The 15385-nt window shown below is 34.2% G+C and overlaps 1 protein-coding gene across 1 annotated transcript in view; it reads left to right on the top strand.

The window, feature by feature from the left end:
• LOC150101143 (ubiquitin carboxyl-terminal hydrolase 24-like) overlaps positions 1-15385 on the top strand; it is an 824883-nt gene that overhangs the window by 648644 nt on the left and 160854 nt on the right. The window contains exon 45 of the mRNA XM_090401261.1: positions 6616-6775. Coding sequence (XP_090257387.1) covers positions 6616-6775 — 160 coding nt within the window. The remainder of the gene's footprint in view (positions 1-6615; positions 6776-15385) is intronic.

Genomic DNA, 15385 nt, shown 5'->3' with positions numbered 1-15385 from the left:
CCTCTTTCCTTACCAGTTGTCTTTGTTATTTTGGACAGACTGGCTGATCTGCAGTGATTAGAATTGAAGAACATCAAGACTATATTAGATTTTTGGAATCTGGTCTGGCCTTACTTTGCATGCTATTGACACTAGGCACACGGTTCTTTAGAACCAGAGCAAACTTCTTCATTCCCGCAAGCTTAAATTTGATCCTCTTTTCCTAGAAACATGGAACTTTACAAAATCGTCTAAATCTGAACTGATCATACTGCATTCCGATATCCAAGTTTTGGGAAGGGATCACTATTAACTGTTCATAAGTTTTTTTATTTTATTTATTTATTTTTTTTATCTACACAACTTTTTGCAATTGTTCTTTTGAACTCTAACGATGTAATATCATGTACTTAAACTGCTATTGAGACATGAGCTAATATGCAAATGAATTATGACTCATTATTGTGATTCATCTTTTGAATGTAGTTAGCTTGAATGTAGAACTACAAGTTCTACAAAATGAATCATCAGTTTACATTTTCTCAAATGTAAACTGATCTTTACTTCATTGTTTCCATTTTGGCACCAATATTGCATAAAATGAGACTGTTTCTCTCTCTCTTTCTGCTACTTAAGACTTGCAGTATGGTCAAATGAAATTCTGCATACATCTTTAAATACGTATGTTGAAATCTCATTCCACTGCTTTATTGGCATTGGTGCTTTGCAGTACTTTAGTCTTTAGAAGTCCATCTCTGTTCTTTCATGTGTTCTCTTCTCTCTACATCAGCAACTATATCATTTTCACCCATATGCAACATATTTTGACATAGTGATCATTTAGTAATCTGAGGCTAGCTTGATGTCAAACTAGCTCTGTTATATTTGTCTATCTACATTCACCAGTGTTTTTCTTTCTAAATTTTTTTCCCTTTACTGGTCACATAGCAGATGAACTCCTTAGAACTTAACACGTTCGCTGCCACGCTACTTTGGCATGGTCTGTTCCCCTACGCCGAGCAGTTTTCCTTCTTCAAGGTCAGTACGATAATCTCGTTACCGGAGGTAAACGTCCTACGAGTATACTCGTAGTTGGCTTGTACGGAGCATATACGGTCTATCAGAATACACAGTTTTGATGCTAGCCCCACAAGCCAAGCATTTTGGCTTCTTCAAGGTCACTACAATAATCTCGTTCCCGGAAGTAAGCGTCCTACGAGTATACTCGTAGCTGGCTTGTGAAGCAGGTTCACCTACTACGAGTATACTCGTAGTTGGCAGCGAACGTGTTAATCTGCTAGTTTTCTTTCACCATGCATATACTGCTCATGTACTTTCATTACTTTTCTCCATATATTTCCTCCATAACTCCTCCTTTGTATTCACTTATTGCTCTCTTTATCCATTTAAATACTGCCCAATTTATTCTTCTAGCTCAGGAAACTTCTTTCATATGCATTGTAGGAAACTATATTCCATACTGCTTATCTTGATAACATTGGAAGCAGCACAGAACAGAAAAGGGAGCATAATTCCTTTTCTGTATTTCTATATATACATCTTTTTCTAAGCGAAACTTACACGTTGGTTGTTGCTCCTATTCAGGACTATATTGTCACTCTCTCCACTTGAATTTTTTAGAATGGCCACTGCATTTATGAACACATTCTCTATTACTTTATCTTTTATCTATACTGAATCAAACTGTATCTTTTATTAAATCTGATTTTAATTTTACTTTTCACTGTATCTGATACAGATACTTTTACTAACCATACAGTTGTACTCCACCTTATGACTCTTCACTGTACAATGATCCACAGATATGGCACTTTTCAATTATGATGAATGCCCATTTATACAATGCTGCATTCACTCATACAAAGTTTTTAGTGACATGATTCTGCTTTGAGATACACAGTATATGTGAACTCAGTTTATTTATGTCGTTACTCACTCCATCTATCTGTGTTTAGGTGTTTTGCTGTGAATTATAAACTGTTTATAACTATTATTTTATTTTATTGTTGTTAATAATGTCAGATAAGATTCAAAGTAAGGGTGCTATTACTTCCAGTGAAAAGAGGACACGTAAACCTATTGCATTTGCATACTAAGATTAAAATTATTAAATTTAGTAACAATGGCATATTTAACTGAGAATAGCCACACATTGCATTTACCTCCCACTACTGTTGTTATGTTAAAATCAAAGATATTGTGAAAAGTGCCGCACTAATTAATGCTGCTGTTATCTGTAAATATGACAGTCTTATTGCCGAAATGAAAAAAAAAAAAAAAAACTTTCAGCGCCGTAGATTGATGACCAAACTAGTTAGTGTTTTCCCTTAACACCTTGAGTCCTAGACCTACTGGAACTTGATGAACCCTGTGTCCTGACCATTTTTATCTCTATTTAAATATTTAAAAAATTGCTGTGCAATATTTCTGTGGAATATGCAAATAATTATGTTTTGTCTTTTAGTTAGCAATTAATTGGAATACAAATTTTAATTATATATGTGGTATGGGCTCTAGAAACCGGTTGCAAGAAATCAAGGTTTTTGAAAAAAATAAAAAGTTAATTTTTTATTAGTTTCTATATATTTATGCCTCTTTAAGTGTTCAAAATTCAACAAATTCAGTCAAAATATTGCTTATATATTACATAAATAAAATGTATCTGTGTTGTTATTATGATGAAAATATTATTTTACATAGGGGTGTACATCACTATAATTATCCACTATTGGCTACAAAAGTCGAGTGGTAAATTATTGAATTAGGCTATTCAGTTTTTGAAATGCAAGGCATATTACATAACATTATACATACATTTTGGGTAATATTCATTTACCTTTTAGCATCTGCAACCAGGGTTTTCCAGTATATAAGCAGTTCAGGAATGCTATTGCTATACCATATGTTAGAGGCATTTCAGAAAAAATAGACAGAACACTACACAAATACAACATCAAAACCACTTTTAAACCCCCGACAAAATTAAGACACCTACTCAGTTCTTCCAAGGATCCCCTGCCACACCTAGCCCACCCAGGGGTTTACAAAATAGATTGCACATGTAACATACCATACATAGGGGAAACAGGGCGAAAACCATCCCAATCAGAAACGATGAACACAAATGACACATAAAATACCTCCATTTTGAAAAAACCGGCCTTTCTGACCACGCACTCCAAACATACCACAGAATTGATTGGAAAGGTACCAAGTCCCTACACCGTACCAAAACCTGGTTCGAGCGGAAATTCAAGGAAGTATGTGAAATGCTCAAACATGATCCGAATCTGAATAAAAATAATGGTCTAACCATTCCAAGAATGTGGAGGACCCATCTGAAACCTTCATATCAACCACGAAGAAAAATCTCAATACAAGATGACTTGAAGTGTTTTTTTTTTTCCCCCTGAACATTCAGTAGCAACCTGTACTGTACAAATCCAGAAGATAATCATAATATAACAATATAAACTGTATAATTCCAGAAGAATCCTACTACGTGAGGATTTTAGCAGAGTTTATTGTAGTTTTTATCGAGAATTTTTTTTTTTATATCACTAGAGGGCAGGCTAAGAAAAAATATTAGTTAACAACGTAGATGTAATTTACCTGTATAGAGTACAACAACATGTGGCTTGGTTCTTATACACATGGATCCTGATGATGATGACCTCAATACAGGGGTCGAAACATCAAGTTATTATTTTATTAATAATCAGTAAAATAATCTTTTCAACACGTGTTTTTATTATAATAATAATAAAAACACGTGTTGAAAACAAATGTTACTAGAAATATGTAGTAAAATAATGAAATATGGACTGTTTTATACATCAGTGCATGTGCCAGTATCTTTCCTTAGTGTGGAAATCTTCAAAATACTCTCTTAGACAAAGTGGGACATCACACTGTTGCAGTATACAGTTGTGAACTTTCTTTCCTGTCCTCCAGATGTTCATTTTACTTTTTCTGAACACACTTTGCAGTTCCTCTATCCTCTTCTTCTCTTACTTCCTAGAGTGATGGGAATCACATATGAAAAAAGATTTTTTCCAATAAGACGTCTACTTTCCTGAGGAGCTGTAGGTTTGCCAGCATCAGTGTCTAGTCCATCTGATATCACAAGACCTTCAACTACTGCCTCAACATATTGTTGTAGTCTGATATTCCTGTGGGTTTTGTTATATAATATATATGAGTTCACTATTGTGAGATCTAGGATATGGATGAACAGTTTCTTCCACCATTTCAGTTGACGCCGATGGAAGCAGTAATATGACAACAACTGATCGCCATGATCCACTCCAGCTTTGAATTTATTGTAGTCAAAAACAGCAGCTGGTGTTGACTTCTCACATCAGTCTCCACCATCTCATCAGTATGTTTTGTGGACAGAATGTAAACATCTTGAACATCCATTTCACTGCTAGCAGGTGTTCTCGTCATCTTGATACTCGCTCTCCTTTCTTCAGTTTTTGTTGGAAAGCCTGTTTTAGCATAACTGTCTCGACATCTTTGGTACCATTTTGACATAAATGATCAAAGAGTTTTGGACTTGAAAACAATCTATCCATATAGATAGTGTAGCCTCTGTTGTAATATAGAGTTGCAAGTCTGTCCACAACATTGAAAGCAGAATTGAAATCTTCCTTATCAGTGCTTCCTGTATAGACTTCAGCTGTACACATATCCGGATTTCACCTCACACAGCTTGAAAAGTTTAATGCCATATTTCTCAGGTTTCCATTTTATGAATACAATGAAGTGTACTCTTTCTCTGAAGCCACAAATCCCTTCATCAACTGTCAGTTCTTCATCTGGAGTGTAGAAAGCTTGGAAATCATTTGGAAGTTTATTGAACACTGGACGAAGTTTGTACAGAAAGTAATGTCCAGGATTTCCCCTAGGAATGTGTGTCTCATTATTACTGAGATGAAGGAAGGCCAGAATAGAAAAGAAGCAATCATGGGATATCTGGAGGGAAGAGTCAAATTTTGAATCATAAACAGGTTAGGTAGACCAGTAATCCCTGATTCTGGGTTTCCTAACAAGGCCTATGTGCAAAATAATTGCCAGAAAACGTTTCATTTCAGATATGGTAACAGGTTTCCATCTTGAGAAGACTGAATGTTTAAGTAATGGCCCTTTCCTTTTTTCTGCTCCAAGTTATTGTGCAGCATATCTGTTGGTTTCAGTTTTCATATCAGATATAACATTGTTATTTATAAATCATTTTTGAAAATTATGGAGACAACTACCATGTTTGAATAAAAACTTTAGTTTATAATTTTTAAGTTTTTATTCAAACACGATAGTTGTTTTATTCAAACACGATAGTTGTCTCCATAATTTTCAAAAATGCATTCGGATCACCGTGTAAGCTTAAAAGAAAGGATTATTTACAAATGTTTCAAAAACTTGAAAAGAGGATAAATTTTCATTGAGGTTGGATGCATGAGATACACCAGGTACTGATAAAAAAGATAAATAATGTCTTGTATAGTACCCTCCCTTTTCCAGTTCAACTGTGCATCATTCAGTTGCTGACTGCCATTTCTCCCTGATACTCGTATGCCACGACTTCGTGTGCAATTGTGAAGACGACCTGCTGGATGACCTCGAATTTGGTCACTCCTCGTTTGAAGTTCTGCGTCACTGTCACCTGACTCGAAGCTCACATTTGTGGAGAGATTGGCTTACTCTTGTTCTGGATCACTGTCTGCCCAATCATCGAATTCAGATCCTTCATTATCGAGTATTTCTTCAAGCATTTGTTCTAATTCACATTCACTCAAGAACTGTTTTACTCCCTTGCTTTGGGTGCCACTGAGTCACGGTCTGTCCATGGTGACAGAGAAATTCAAACTGATCTCTCAGGTCAGAAGAAAAGAGTCATGAATCCTTTATATTGTTTAGATTGGAGCAGCCAGAGTTATGATGGCACGATGTAATATAAACATAAAGACGTGTGATCTTATGTAACACAGCATTACGATAGACTAATATAAATTCCTTTTTTATTGATAAAAATCAACCCTCCTCATGGGTAATGAAGCTGAAGAGTCAGATTTAACTACAGTACAGTCTGATAATGAATTTCAAGCATATATTATTATTTTCAGAATTTTTAATTTAGCAATGTAAATATACATTGATGGGATTCTGGGTTCACATGCGATCGATGTATATTTACATTGATAAGATTCAAAATGTTAAGCCAAGCTATTCAGAATAACTTTTTCATCTGTTAAAATTGTTCTAAAATTTTTGTTTGCATGTCCATAAATAAAAGCTTTATTTATGCTATTTCTACTTTTTAACTATGCTATTAAACCATTACTTGCATCTATAGGTGAAAAAAAAAAAAAAAAGCAGTGATTTGCTATAAGACAAAATGAAGCATGCAACAGTGGTCTTGGAACATAATCTGTCATATGATCAGGATATACCTGTACCACTGTTTAATCATTAGGTCATGTGTTAACCATTTTGTGAAGTATCAAATATTATTGCCAAGGGGAACATTAGGTATTAGGCATTATGATATGTATTTAACTTATAAGAGTTTTACTTCTTTTATTGCTTCAATTTACAATTCTGTTTAATTCTTAGGTGATTCCTATCCTGAAACAAGGCAGAGGTATTGGAATGCTTATATGTTATTTTATGAAGTAATGGAGGAACTTGTGAAGACACCACGAACACCTCGAAAATCAGTTAGTAAGTTTTCCTTTCGCAAAACAGAGAAGGAAAACATTGGAATGCCAAATAGGTAAATTGAATTTTTTTGCAAACTTATGTGGTGATGAGGCTGAAATATAATTTGTACTTTAAATTACACAGTTAAATAAGGAAACTGAATAAAACAAATTGTAGTTAACAGAGGTGCTGATCTCTTTTTCATGTAGCAATTTTTTACATTATCTAGGGAACACTGACAACTTTACAGATTATTGCATGAGTACTATGAAAATAAAGTGACTAGATTGAACAGTGAGAAACTAACTGCTGTAATCAAATGTAAATCTGACATCTTGGCATTCCACCAAAATGCCTGAAATATGTTTAGAAAATCCTTCAAATATTCATATAGTCATTTTATAAATTTTTTCAGCATTTCATATACCATTAGAAAAATTCCAGATGATCCCAGTCTGAAGATGCCCTGTTGCCTTAGCCACATCAGTTTTCATGAGGTGTTTTTATGTTTTTATAATTTGCATAAGTACTTTCCAAGATAATGTCCTTGCTATATAGAGGAATTATACCTTTGTGAATTAGAAGTTATTCTCTCATTGATCCAGGTTCCTACTTCTCAAAACTTAGTTTTTAGATTGATTGGCTTGCCATCAAACACAACTTGATGAAACATCATATTACACTGATGCCTTGCGATGTTAGTTCATCCACCTTATTTTTGTGTGTATGTGTAGTTTAATAATAATCATTAATATTAATAATGCTTTTATTATTAAATTAATCATAATTTTATAAAAAAAATAATAAAATATTAAGTTCTCACTATTCTGCCATTTCTTCTCAAGAAATGTCATAGTAGCTTCTGTGAATTAGCATTAGTTACCTTAATACTGCACTACTTAAAAGATATGATATCCAAAGAAAGACACCCTTTATTTGATTGATAGTAGCTGTCATTCAAAAAAAAATAATAATATATATATATATATTTTTTTTTTTTTAATATATAGATATATATATATATTTATATTTACTAACCATTATCCTATTTTAAATGATTTTAAATAATAATAAATAAATAAATAATAAATAAGGTTATTATTAGAAAAACAAAACTTTTTTTTTTTGATGATAATACACTCCATTCAACTTCTTTTTCAACAAACTGTGTAGTGCTAAAACATTCCAAACTTCATCTTCTGTGACCAACACCTTAAATGCTAATCTCCATGCTATCCCTCAGTGAGCTGAGGATAACCAAATATACCTTTAGTGCCACTGAAACAGTCTTGCCCTTTCTCTCACAAAAGTTGTCAGTTTACCTTCTCTTACCCCAAGTAATATGAAATCATCAGAGAGGATCAGCTCTCTCTCCTTGGAGTAACATCTACCTTCAGCTTCTAAAAAACTATTAAATCTTTTTCCACTCAGGATGCTGTTTTTCACTTACTCAGCTGCCAACTCAATGCATATCTCAAATCCACTCATCCTTAGAATACTGTTCACATGTGTGGGAAGTATGCACCTAAAACCTCCTTTTAGGTGCACACTTATTGTTGTTCTGTATTGGTGTTCTGTAGAGGAGAGCAGTTTGGCTCATAGATTCACTTCAACCTCTATCTTACAGATGCACTGTTTCAGCTCCTGTGTGTTTCTTCTAAAGGTACTTCCAAAGTTGCTGCTCCAGTGAACTCAAACCATCATTGATTATCTTTCATTTGGACCTTAAAACAAGAATAGCAGCTGCCAACATCCCTGTTCACTTCAGTTACAAACACACCAAACCTGGATTTCTTCCTCATTTATTCCATCTACCTCTCTCCTCTGGAACAGCCTTCCTCATAATGTATATGTGCTAAGGCTTAGTGTTGGGTGGACATCATGTTGAGGTTCTTATAGTATGTTTCCTAACTCTTCAAGAAAAATATCATTAGATTTCTTCTTTTTCAATCCTCAACTTCACCCACACAGCATTTAAAAAAATGTAAATAAAAAAAAGTAAAACCTTGAAGCTTTCTTTTCAAACAACAGAAAAGAAGCATTGCAGGATTCAAAAATTAAAATATTTCAACTCCTACTGTAGTGCATACCATTATATCTTTCATTCATACTGTGCTAAAGGAAATTCATAATAGCAAACTTTTCACAGTAAGAAATTATAATTATTATAATGTAGTATTGTCATCATCATCATCAAATTCTTGCCATGTACCTTCAAGGGGTGTACAGGATATGATAGTACTACATGAAAAAATTACATCATTACTAACTTCCTATCTACAATTTTTCTCCAGATCATTTTTACTTGTCAAGACTCCAACATTATCAGATCTTATATTTCTATCGTCTAAGGCACTTTGTACTGTATCAATCCACCTATATCTTGGTCTTCCTCTGGGTCGTTTTCCTGCCAACCTGGCAGAGAACACTTGTTTTGCTAATCTTTCTTCTCCCATTCTGTTTAAGTGACCATACCACCTGAGATTAGCTTGCTAACGCATTCCTAGATGTTGATAATGTCAAGTTCTTTCCTAATATCCTCATTTTTAGTATGATATTGCCATTGATGCCATCTGTTCATGCCTCTCATATCTGCGGTCTCTAGTCTTTGGTCAAGTGTTTTACTTCTGACCCAACTCTCAGATCCATGTTCGACTTATTAGTGTTCGACTAATTTCTCTCTTATTCCATATGAATTTATTCAATTGACTTCCCACCATACCAGCTTTGCTAATTCTGTTGTCTATTTCTATATTTAATTTACCATCTTCAGTAAAAATCGTGACTAAGTAGCTGAAATGTTTTACTTGTTCCACAGGTTCCCCATTCACAACACAGTTGACATTTTCAATGATTCTGCCTATTTTCATTGTCTTTGTCTTTTTATTGCTGACCTTCATACCATATCTATTACAACAGCTATTCAATTTAGTCAGAGAATCTTGCAGACTTGTGGCGGATTTATTTAGAAGTATAACATCATCCGCATAAAGCAAAGAGCTGACATTAACATCCCCAATTCTGATATCATGTTCAATACCACTTTCCTTCATAATGTGATCCATATAGATAATGAATAACAGAGGGGATAATGTACATTCTTGTCTCACACCAGATTTAACATTAAACCATTTTCCTGTACTTCCTTCAATTATAACTGCTGACTTACAACTCAAATAAAGACTACGTATTGCTTGATATAATGCCCAATTGACACCATATAACTGTAGAGTATTGAATAGCTTCTCTCTTGGCACCTTGTCATATATATGCCTTTTCCAAATCGACAAAACTTAAATACAGATCTTTGTTATATTCCCATGATTTCTCGACTATTTGTCGTAAAGTGAAGATCTGATCCTGACAGCCTCTATTTGGCCCTGAATCCAGCTTTTCTTCCACAATTCTTCTCAACCGTTTCTCAAGTATACTTGCATAGATCTTGCCGGGAACTCAGTAAGGAAATACCTCTGTAATTCTCACATTCAGTTTTATTTCCCTTTTTATATATGGGTACTATGAGAGCTCTACTCCAATCATCGGGAATTCGTCCCTCTGTCCATGCTTTCTGAACTATGCAGTGCAGCCACTGTAAGACTTTTATACCACCATATTTCAGCATTTCTGGTCGAATATCATCTACTCCTGCTGCCTTTCCACATTTCAAGCCTTTGATGGCTTTTTCTACTTCAAGTATGGATATGTATTCCTGACTGCATGCCTGGTCAGTGTTTTTTACCACTGTGCTGTCATCACTGCTTGTTTCATTTAGCAGTTTGTCAAAGTAATTACTCCATACTTCAGGGATATGTTTTCATGTCACCTTTATCATCTCTAACTCCTTTTACAGCACTCTTTCCTCCATTCCTAAGCTTCTTCAACAACCTCCAGAATATTTTGCCACCTTCTTGATATTTATTCTGTATATTCTTGCCAAAGTCTTCCCATGACTTTTGTTTAGCTAGTTTTACACAGTGTTTAGCATTCTTGCATTTGTCTCTATATTCTCTAAGAGCACAAGCTGACTTATTTGACAGGAACTTTTGATAAGCTTTCTTCTTTTCCTTCACTGCCTCTTTAACTTCCTGTGTCCACCAGGGAGTTCTGATTTTTTTTATCTTTGCAGACAACCTCACCACATGCCTCTCTGGCAGAAACAGTCAATGTTTTCTTCAGAGTTTGCCACTGAATCTCCAAGGTTTGATTCCTGTTCTCAAACTCTTTCATTTTTTTTTTCAATAATCTTTCTGTATTTTAATCTGTATTACAGTTCACATCTGAGAGCTGCTCAACTTTTATTCACTTTAAAACTTTCTTACATGTTATTCTTTTCAATATGAAATTCAATTTTATCCTGCTCAAGACTAAATAGTGATCCCTTCCAATTTCAAATCCTCTGTACACTCTGGTGTCCTGCACCAGGGAGAAAACATCACTATCAACAATAACATAATCAATGAGACTTTTCTTATTCCTAGCCTCTTCTCTTCATGTGAATTTGTGCACATTTTTATGTTGGAACATGGTGTTAGTAATAACCAGTCCATGTCCTGAGCAGAAATCCAACAGATATTTGTCATTATTATTAGCTTTGCTCTTTTCTCCAAATTTTCCCAAAATATTTTTATGTCTCACAATCATTTCCTACTCTGCTATATAGATCCCCAACAAGGACCAACTTTTCCTTTTTCATTGTGTCAGTTGCTTTTTCTAAAGCATCAAAATATTCCTCCACTTCTACCTTAGTAGAACCTTCTGTGGGACCATAGGCAAATAAGTCTCATTGTCCAGTTCCCCATTCTCATATTTGCCTACATTACTCTACTTGAGACTGACTGCCATTCAAGAAGATTAGCCTCGTATTTTGTGTTGAATACTACAACTACTCCTTCTTTTCCTTAATTGTCATTGCCTGAATATAACATTTTGTATTTATTGCTCAGAATGATCTCGCCAGTTTTTGTCTTTTTTGTTTCAGTCACCCCTATTATGTCGATCTGGTACTTATCTAATTCCTCAGCTAGCTCCATTTCTTTGCCATTTAGGCTTCTTATGTTGATAGTACCATTCTTTAACTCTGGTGATGTTGAGTTGGGGTTTGTTTTCAGATTTGTTCCAGTAGTTGACTTTTCGCTGTTCGCTCTGGTTCCCTGGCGAAAACAACAGGGGGCCTTGTTTAACCAGGAAATGCCCCAGCTGGCATGAAATTTTGTCATATTGTACCATCATTTTCTATTTTTGGTTTAACCAATAAGAATACAATTTGGTCGGCTAAATCCCAAATGTGTATTGTATGTTAGTATAATGTAGATAGCTATTAAAATAATTCTCATGGCTTACACATGTAACAAAAATTATATGGAATTTTATTCAAAAACTCTAATATACATTCATCCAACATTACATGAACATTGTCAGAGTGACAGACCATTAACTATATTCAAAACATGAATCACAATAATGAATCATAAATCATGCATATATTAGCTTGTGTCTTGTTTGCAACTGAAGTATATGATTACACTATTAGCATTCAAAGGAACAATTGCAAAAAGTTGCATAGATAAAAAAATAAGTTAAAATAGTTATTTATTTAAAAGATAGCAATTTGTTAATAGCAATCACTTCCCAAAACTTGGATGTTGGCATGCTGTCTGATTGGTTCAGGTTTAGAATTTTTCATAGCATTTCATATGTTTCAAGGAAGAGACAGTTGAACTTGTATCTACTGGAATGAAGTTTTGTCTGGTTCCAGAGAACTCTGAACCTACTTTTAATAGTGTGAGAAGCAAGGCCAGTCTTGATGCTCTTCAATTCTAATCAAGACAGAATGGCCTGCCAGTCCAAAATATGAAAGATGACATGTGCATGGTACTTGATAGACGCCAATAAGGAAAGAGGTGGTAAGGTACCCTTTGTTGATGGTAGGAAAGAAGACAGTTTTGGAGCTGGTTTGAAGGAAGCATGTAGATTGAATTTATGAAGAATCTTTATTATTTATTCCAATGTCCCTTTAAGGCAGGGTATTGAAATTCTTTTCACATCGGATCGTAGTCTGGTAGAAGGATGATAATCATCAGTACTTTTGTTGTATTCATTACATATCAGATTGATTTTAATTTTATTCGTTTCATCCAAATTAAAAGCAATCTGATGTGTAATGGATAAATCAGAATTACCATTAAAAAATTATTGATAATTATCATCCTTCTACCAGACTATAATCCAATGTGGAAAGAATTTTAATTCCCTATCATTCATTATCACAAAATGTACAATAAAACATGAGAAAATACATAGCATTAGGAATAGAAAATGGAGTATTTAACTACTGAATACCTCAGATATAAAAATGAATTTAAATAAGAAAGATTGCTTGCATGAGAAGAACAGTGAAAAGACTGGATGGTCATCAAGGAAATAATTAAAAAATCAGCAGACAGATTGTTATGATTTAAAATTATAACCACAAAAGCCCTGGATTACAAATGAGATTTTTAAGTTAATAGAAGAACAGAATGAAGCAAGGAAAAAGAACAATGTAGAAGGCGAGGAACAGTATCGAAGAATAAGGAATAAGATTAAAGAGACTGCAAAAAAGCAGAGGAGAACTGATAGAAGAAATATGTAAATAAGTTAAAAACAGGAGGAGAGAAGGCATATCGAATAAGTAAAAGGAAAATTACTTACTGTTAACAAAGAGATAGTAAAGATGGAAGGAATATCTCGAGGATCTATATAGCAGAGAAAATATGAATAGTGAAATTATCGAACCAGAATATGAAGCTGAAAAAGAAAGGTCTTGAACCAGAGATGAAGAAATTAAACAAGCAGTGAATTAATTACCTAATTGGAAAACTGTAGGAACAGATAAAAGACATGCTGAAATTCTAAAATGTCAAGATGAACAGAAAATATAAGATTTCTATGAAAGTTTGATGGTAACAGACTCTAAAAATTATTGAATGTTAAGTTTATTCATTCATGCCTCAAGGATCATTCTAAATGTAATAAAACATAGAATAAAATCAAAAAGTGAATGTTATTCAGATAAAAATAAAGAGCCTCCATAGCTCAGTCAGTGTAGACCCTTTGGTCGGAAAGACCTGGGTTTGATTCCCATCCACGACGTGAGGAACCTTTATCTGGTCTCTTTCGACTAAAGGCGAATTAGCCAGTCTCATATAGAGGTAGGGTTTTTTTTTTTTTTTTTTTTCACCCAGAACAACTCATGTTTTTCGTCTCCTAGAAAACTGGGATTTCTAGGAGATTTCCTATGTATGTATAGGAAAAAACATAGTATATATATATATATATATATATATATATATATATATATATTTGGTGTTCGGTACCATCTGCGGTTTTTTAAGTTCCTGGTAGAATTTTATTTTAAGTTAGCCTTTGTGATCTGTCATAATGACATCGAGAATTTCAAATGCAATAAAAAACACTTATTTAATAACTGAAAAATTGGACAATAGTTTTTAGTTAGGTACTGTGTTTCGGTGCAACATATGGTTTTGCTCGAGTCTATACAGCATAGTTTCTTTGAGAGGGGACATGTGATTCATTTACTAGCACCATTTTTATTCCAGCTGTCTCTAATTGCACTATTTGTTGAGAATTACACAGACTGCAAAAGCCTCTGTACAGTACCTTATTCAGTGATACAATAAAACTAAATTCGATACTTATAACTAATTATGCAATATGGGCAAACACAAATTTAACGAAGATAAAATTTGATTTTTAAGTCCCACGGCGAAAAATATATGAAAAAAAAAGGGGGGGGGTACTAGAAATTGTTGACCGCGTTATATCGAAACTGCATTGAACAAGGGTTGCTACAATTTATAGACCAGGTTATATCGAAACCGTGTTGTATAAGTACCGCGTTATACGAGGGTTACCTGTATTTGATAATGGTATTTGAGGCAATTTTCTCTTTTGCTTCTTTACCACACATCAACTCAACATGTCCATAGCACATGGCTTCACTAATGTCTCAGCAGTTGTGTGTGGTTTCTTTTCTTTGGCAACCCTCAATGCGACGCGATAACTGGACTCCAGTGCTGGCTTCTTCGGGGTAATAAATCCATGGTCATGAAGTGTGATATTCTTACCAAATCATGCTCGTTTTATTCTAAATGAGGACTCTGACTCGTTAGAATGTTCGGGATGAACATTCTGAAGATGCTCTCTCAATTTTGATGGCTTCATACTGCCATTGCCGAATATCTTGGAGCAAATGAAGCACTGTGGCTTTGGCACACCTTCTTTGTCAAGCACAAAAGTAAAACCATATTGTACATATGAATCTTGGTAATAACAACGTTTCTTTGGCGTGGTCATTCCTTGGGTCTGCAAAAATAATATTTTTTTGTATATAAATCCTGATCTAACATTTCATTTTAAAAATAAGCTAAAAAATAAATAATATTTTAATGTATTTAAATCTTGATCTATCCTTTCATTTTTAGAATAGGCTAAAAATAAACTATAAGCTACTTATGATTAGATTAAAATTTAGTCAGCAAAAGTGAAGTCGGCAAAAGTAATTTAGCTAGTCTATCACTAAAATGTGTGTACTGTGAGCATCTTGAAATTAAACAGTTGAGTTGAAGTGTGTACCATACAGTACGTCACGCGCATGCGCAGGAGGTGCAGATGCCGCGGAGGT

The sequence above is a fragment of the Typopeltis vanoorti genome, chromosome 12, assembly GCF_054136105.1.
Source record: "Typopeltis vanoorti isolate ZY-2024b chromosome 12, IOZ_Tvanoo_1.0, whole genome shotgun sequence".
NCBI lineage: Eukaryota > Metazoa > Arthropoda > Arachnida > Uropygi > Thelyphonidae > Typopeltis > Typopeltis vanoorti.
This window is presented reverse-complemented; position numbering and strand designations above follow the sequence as displayed.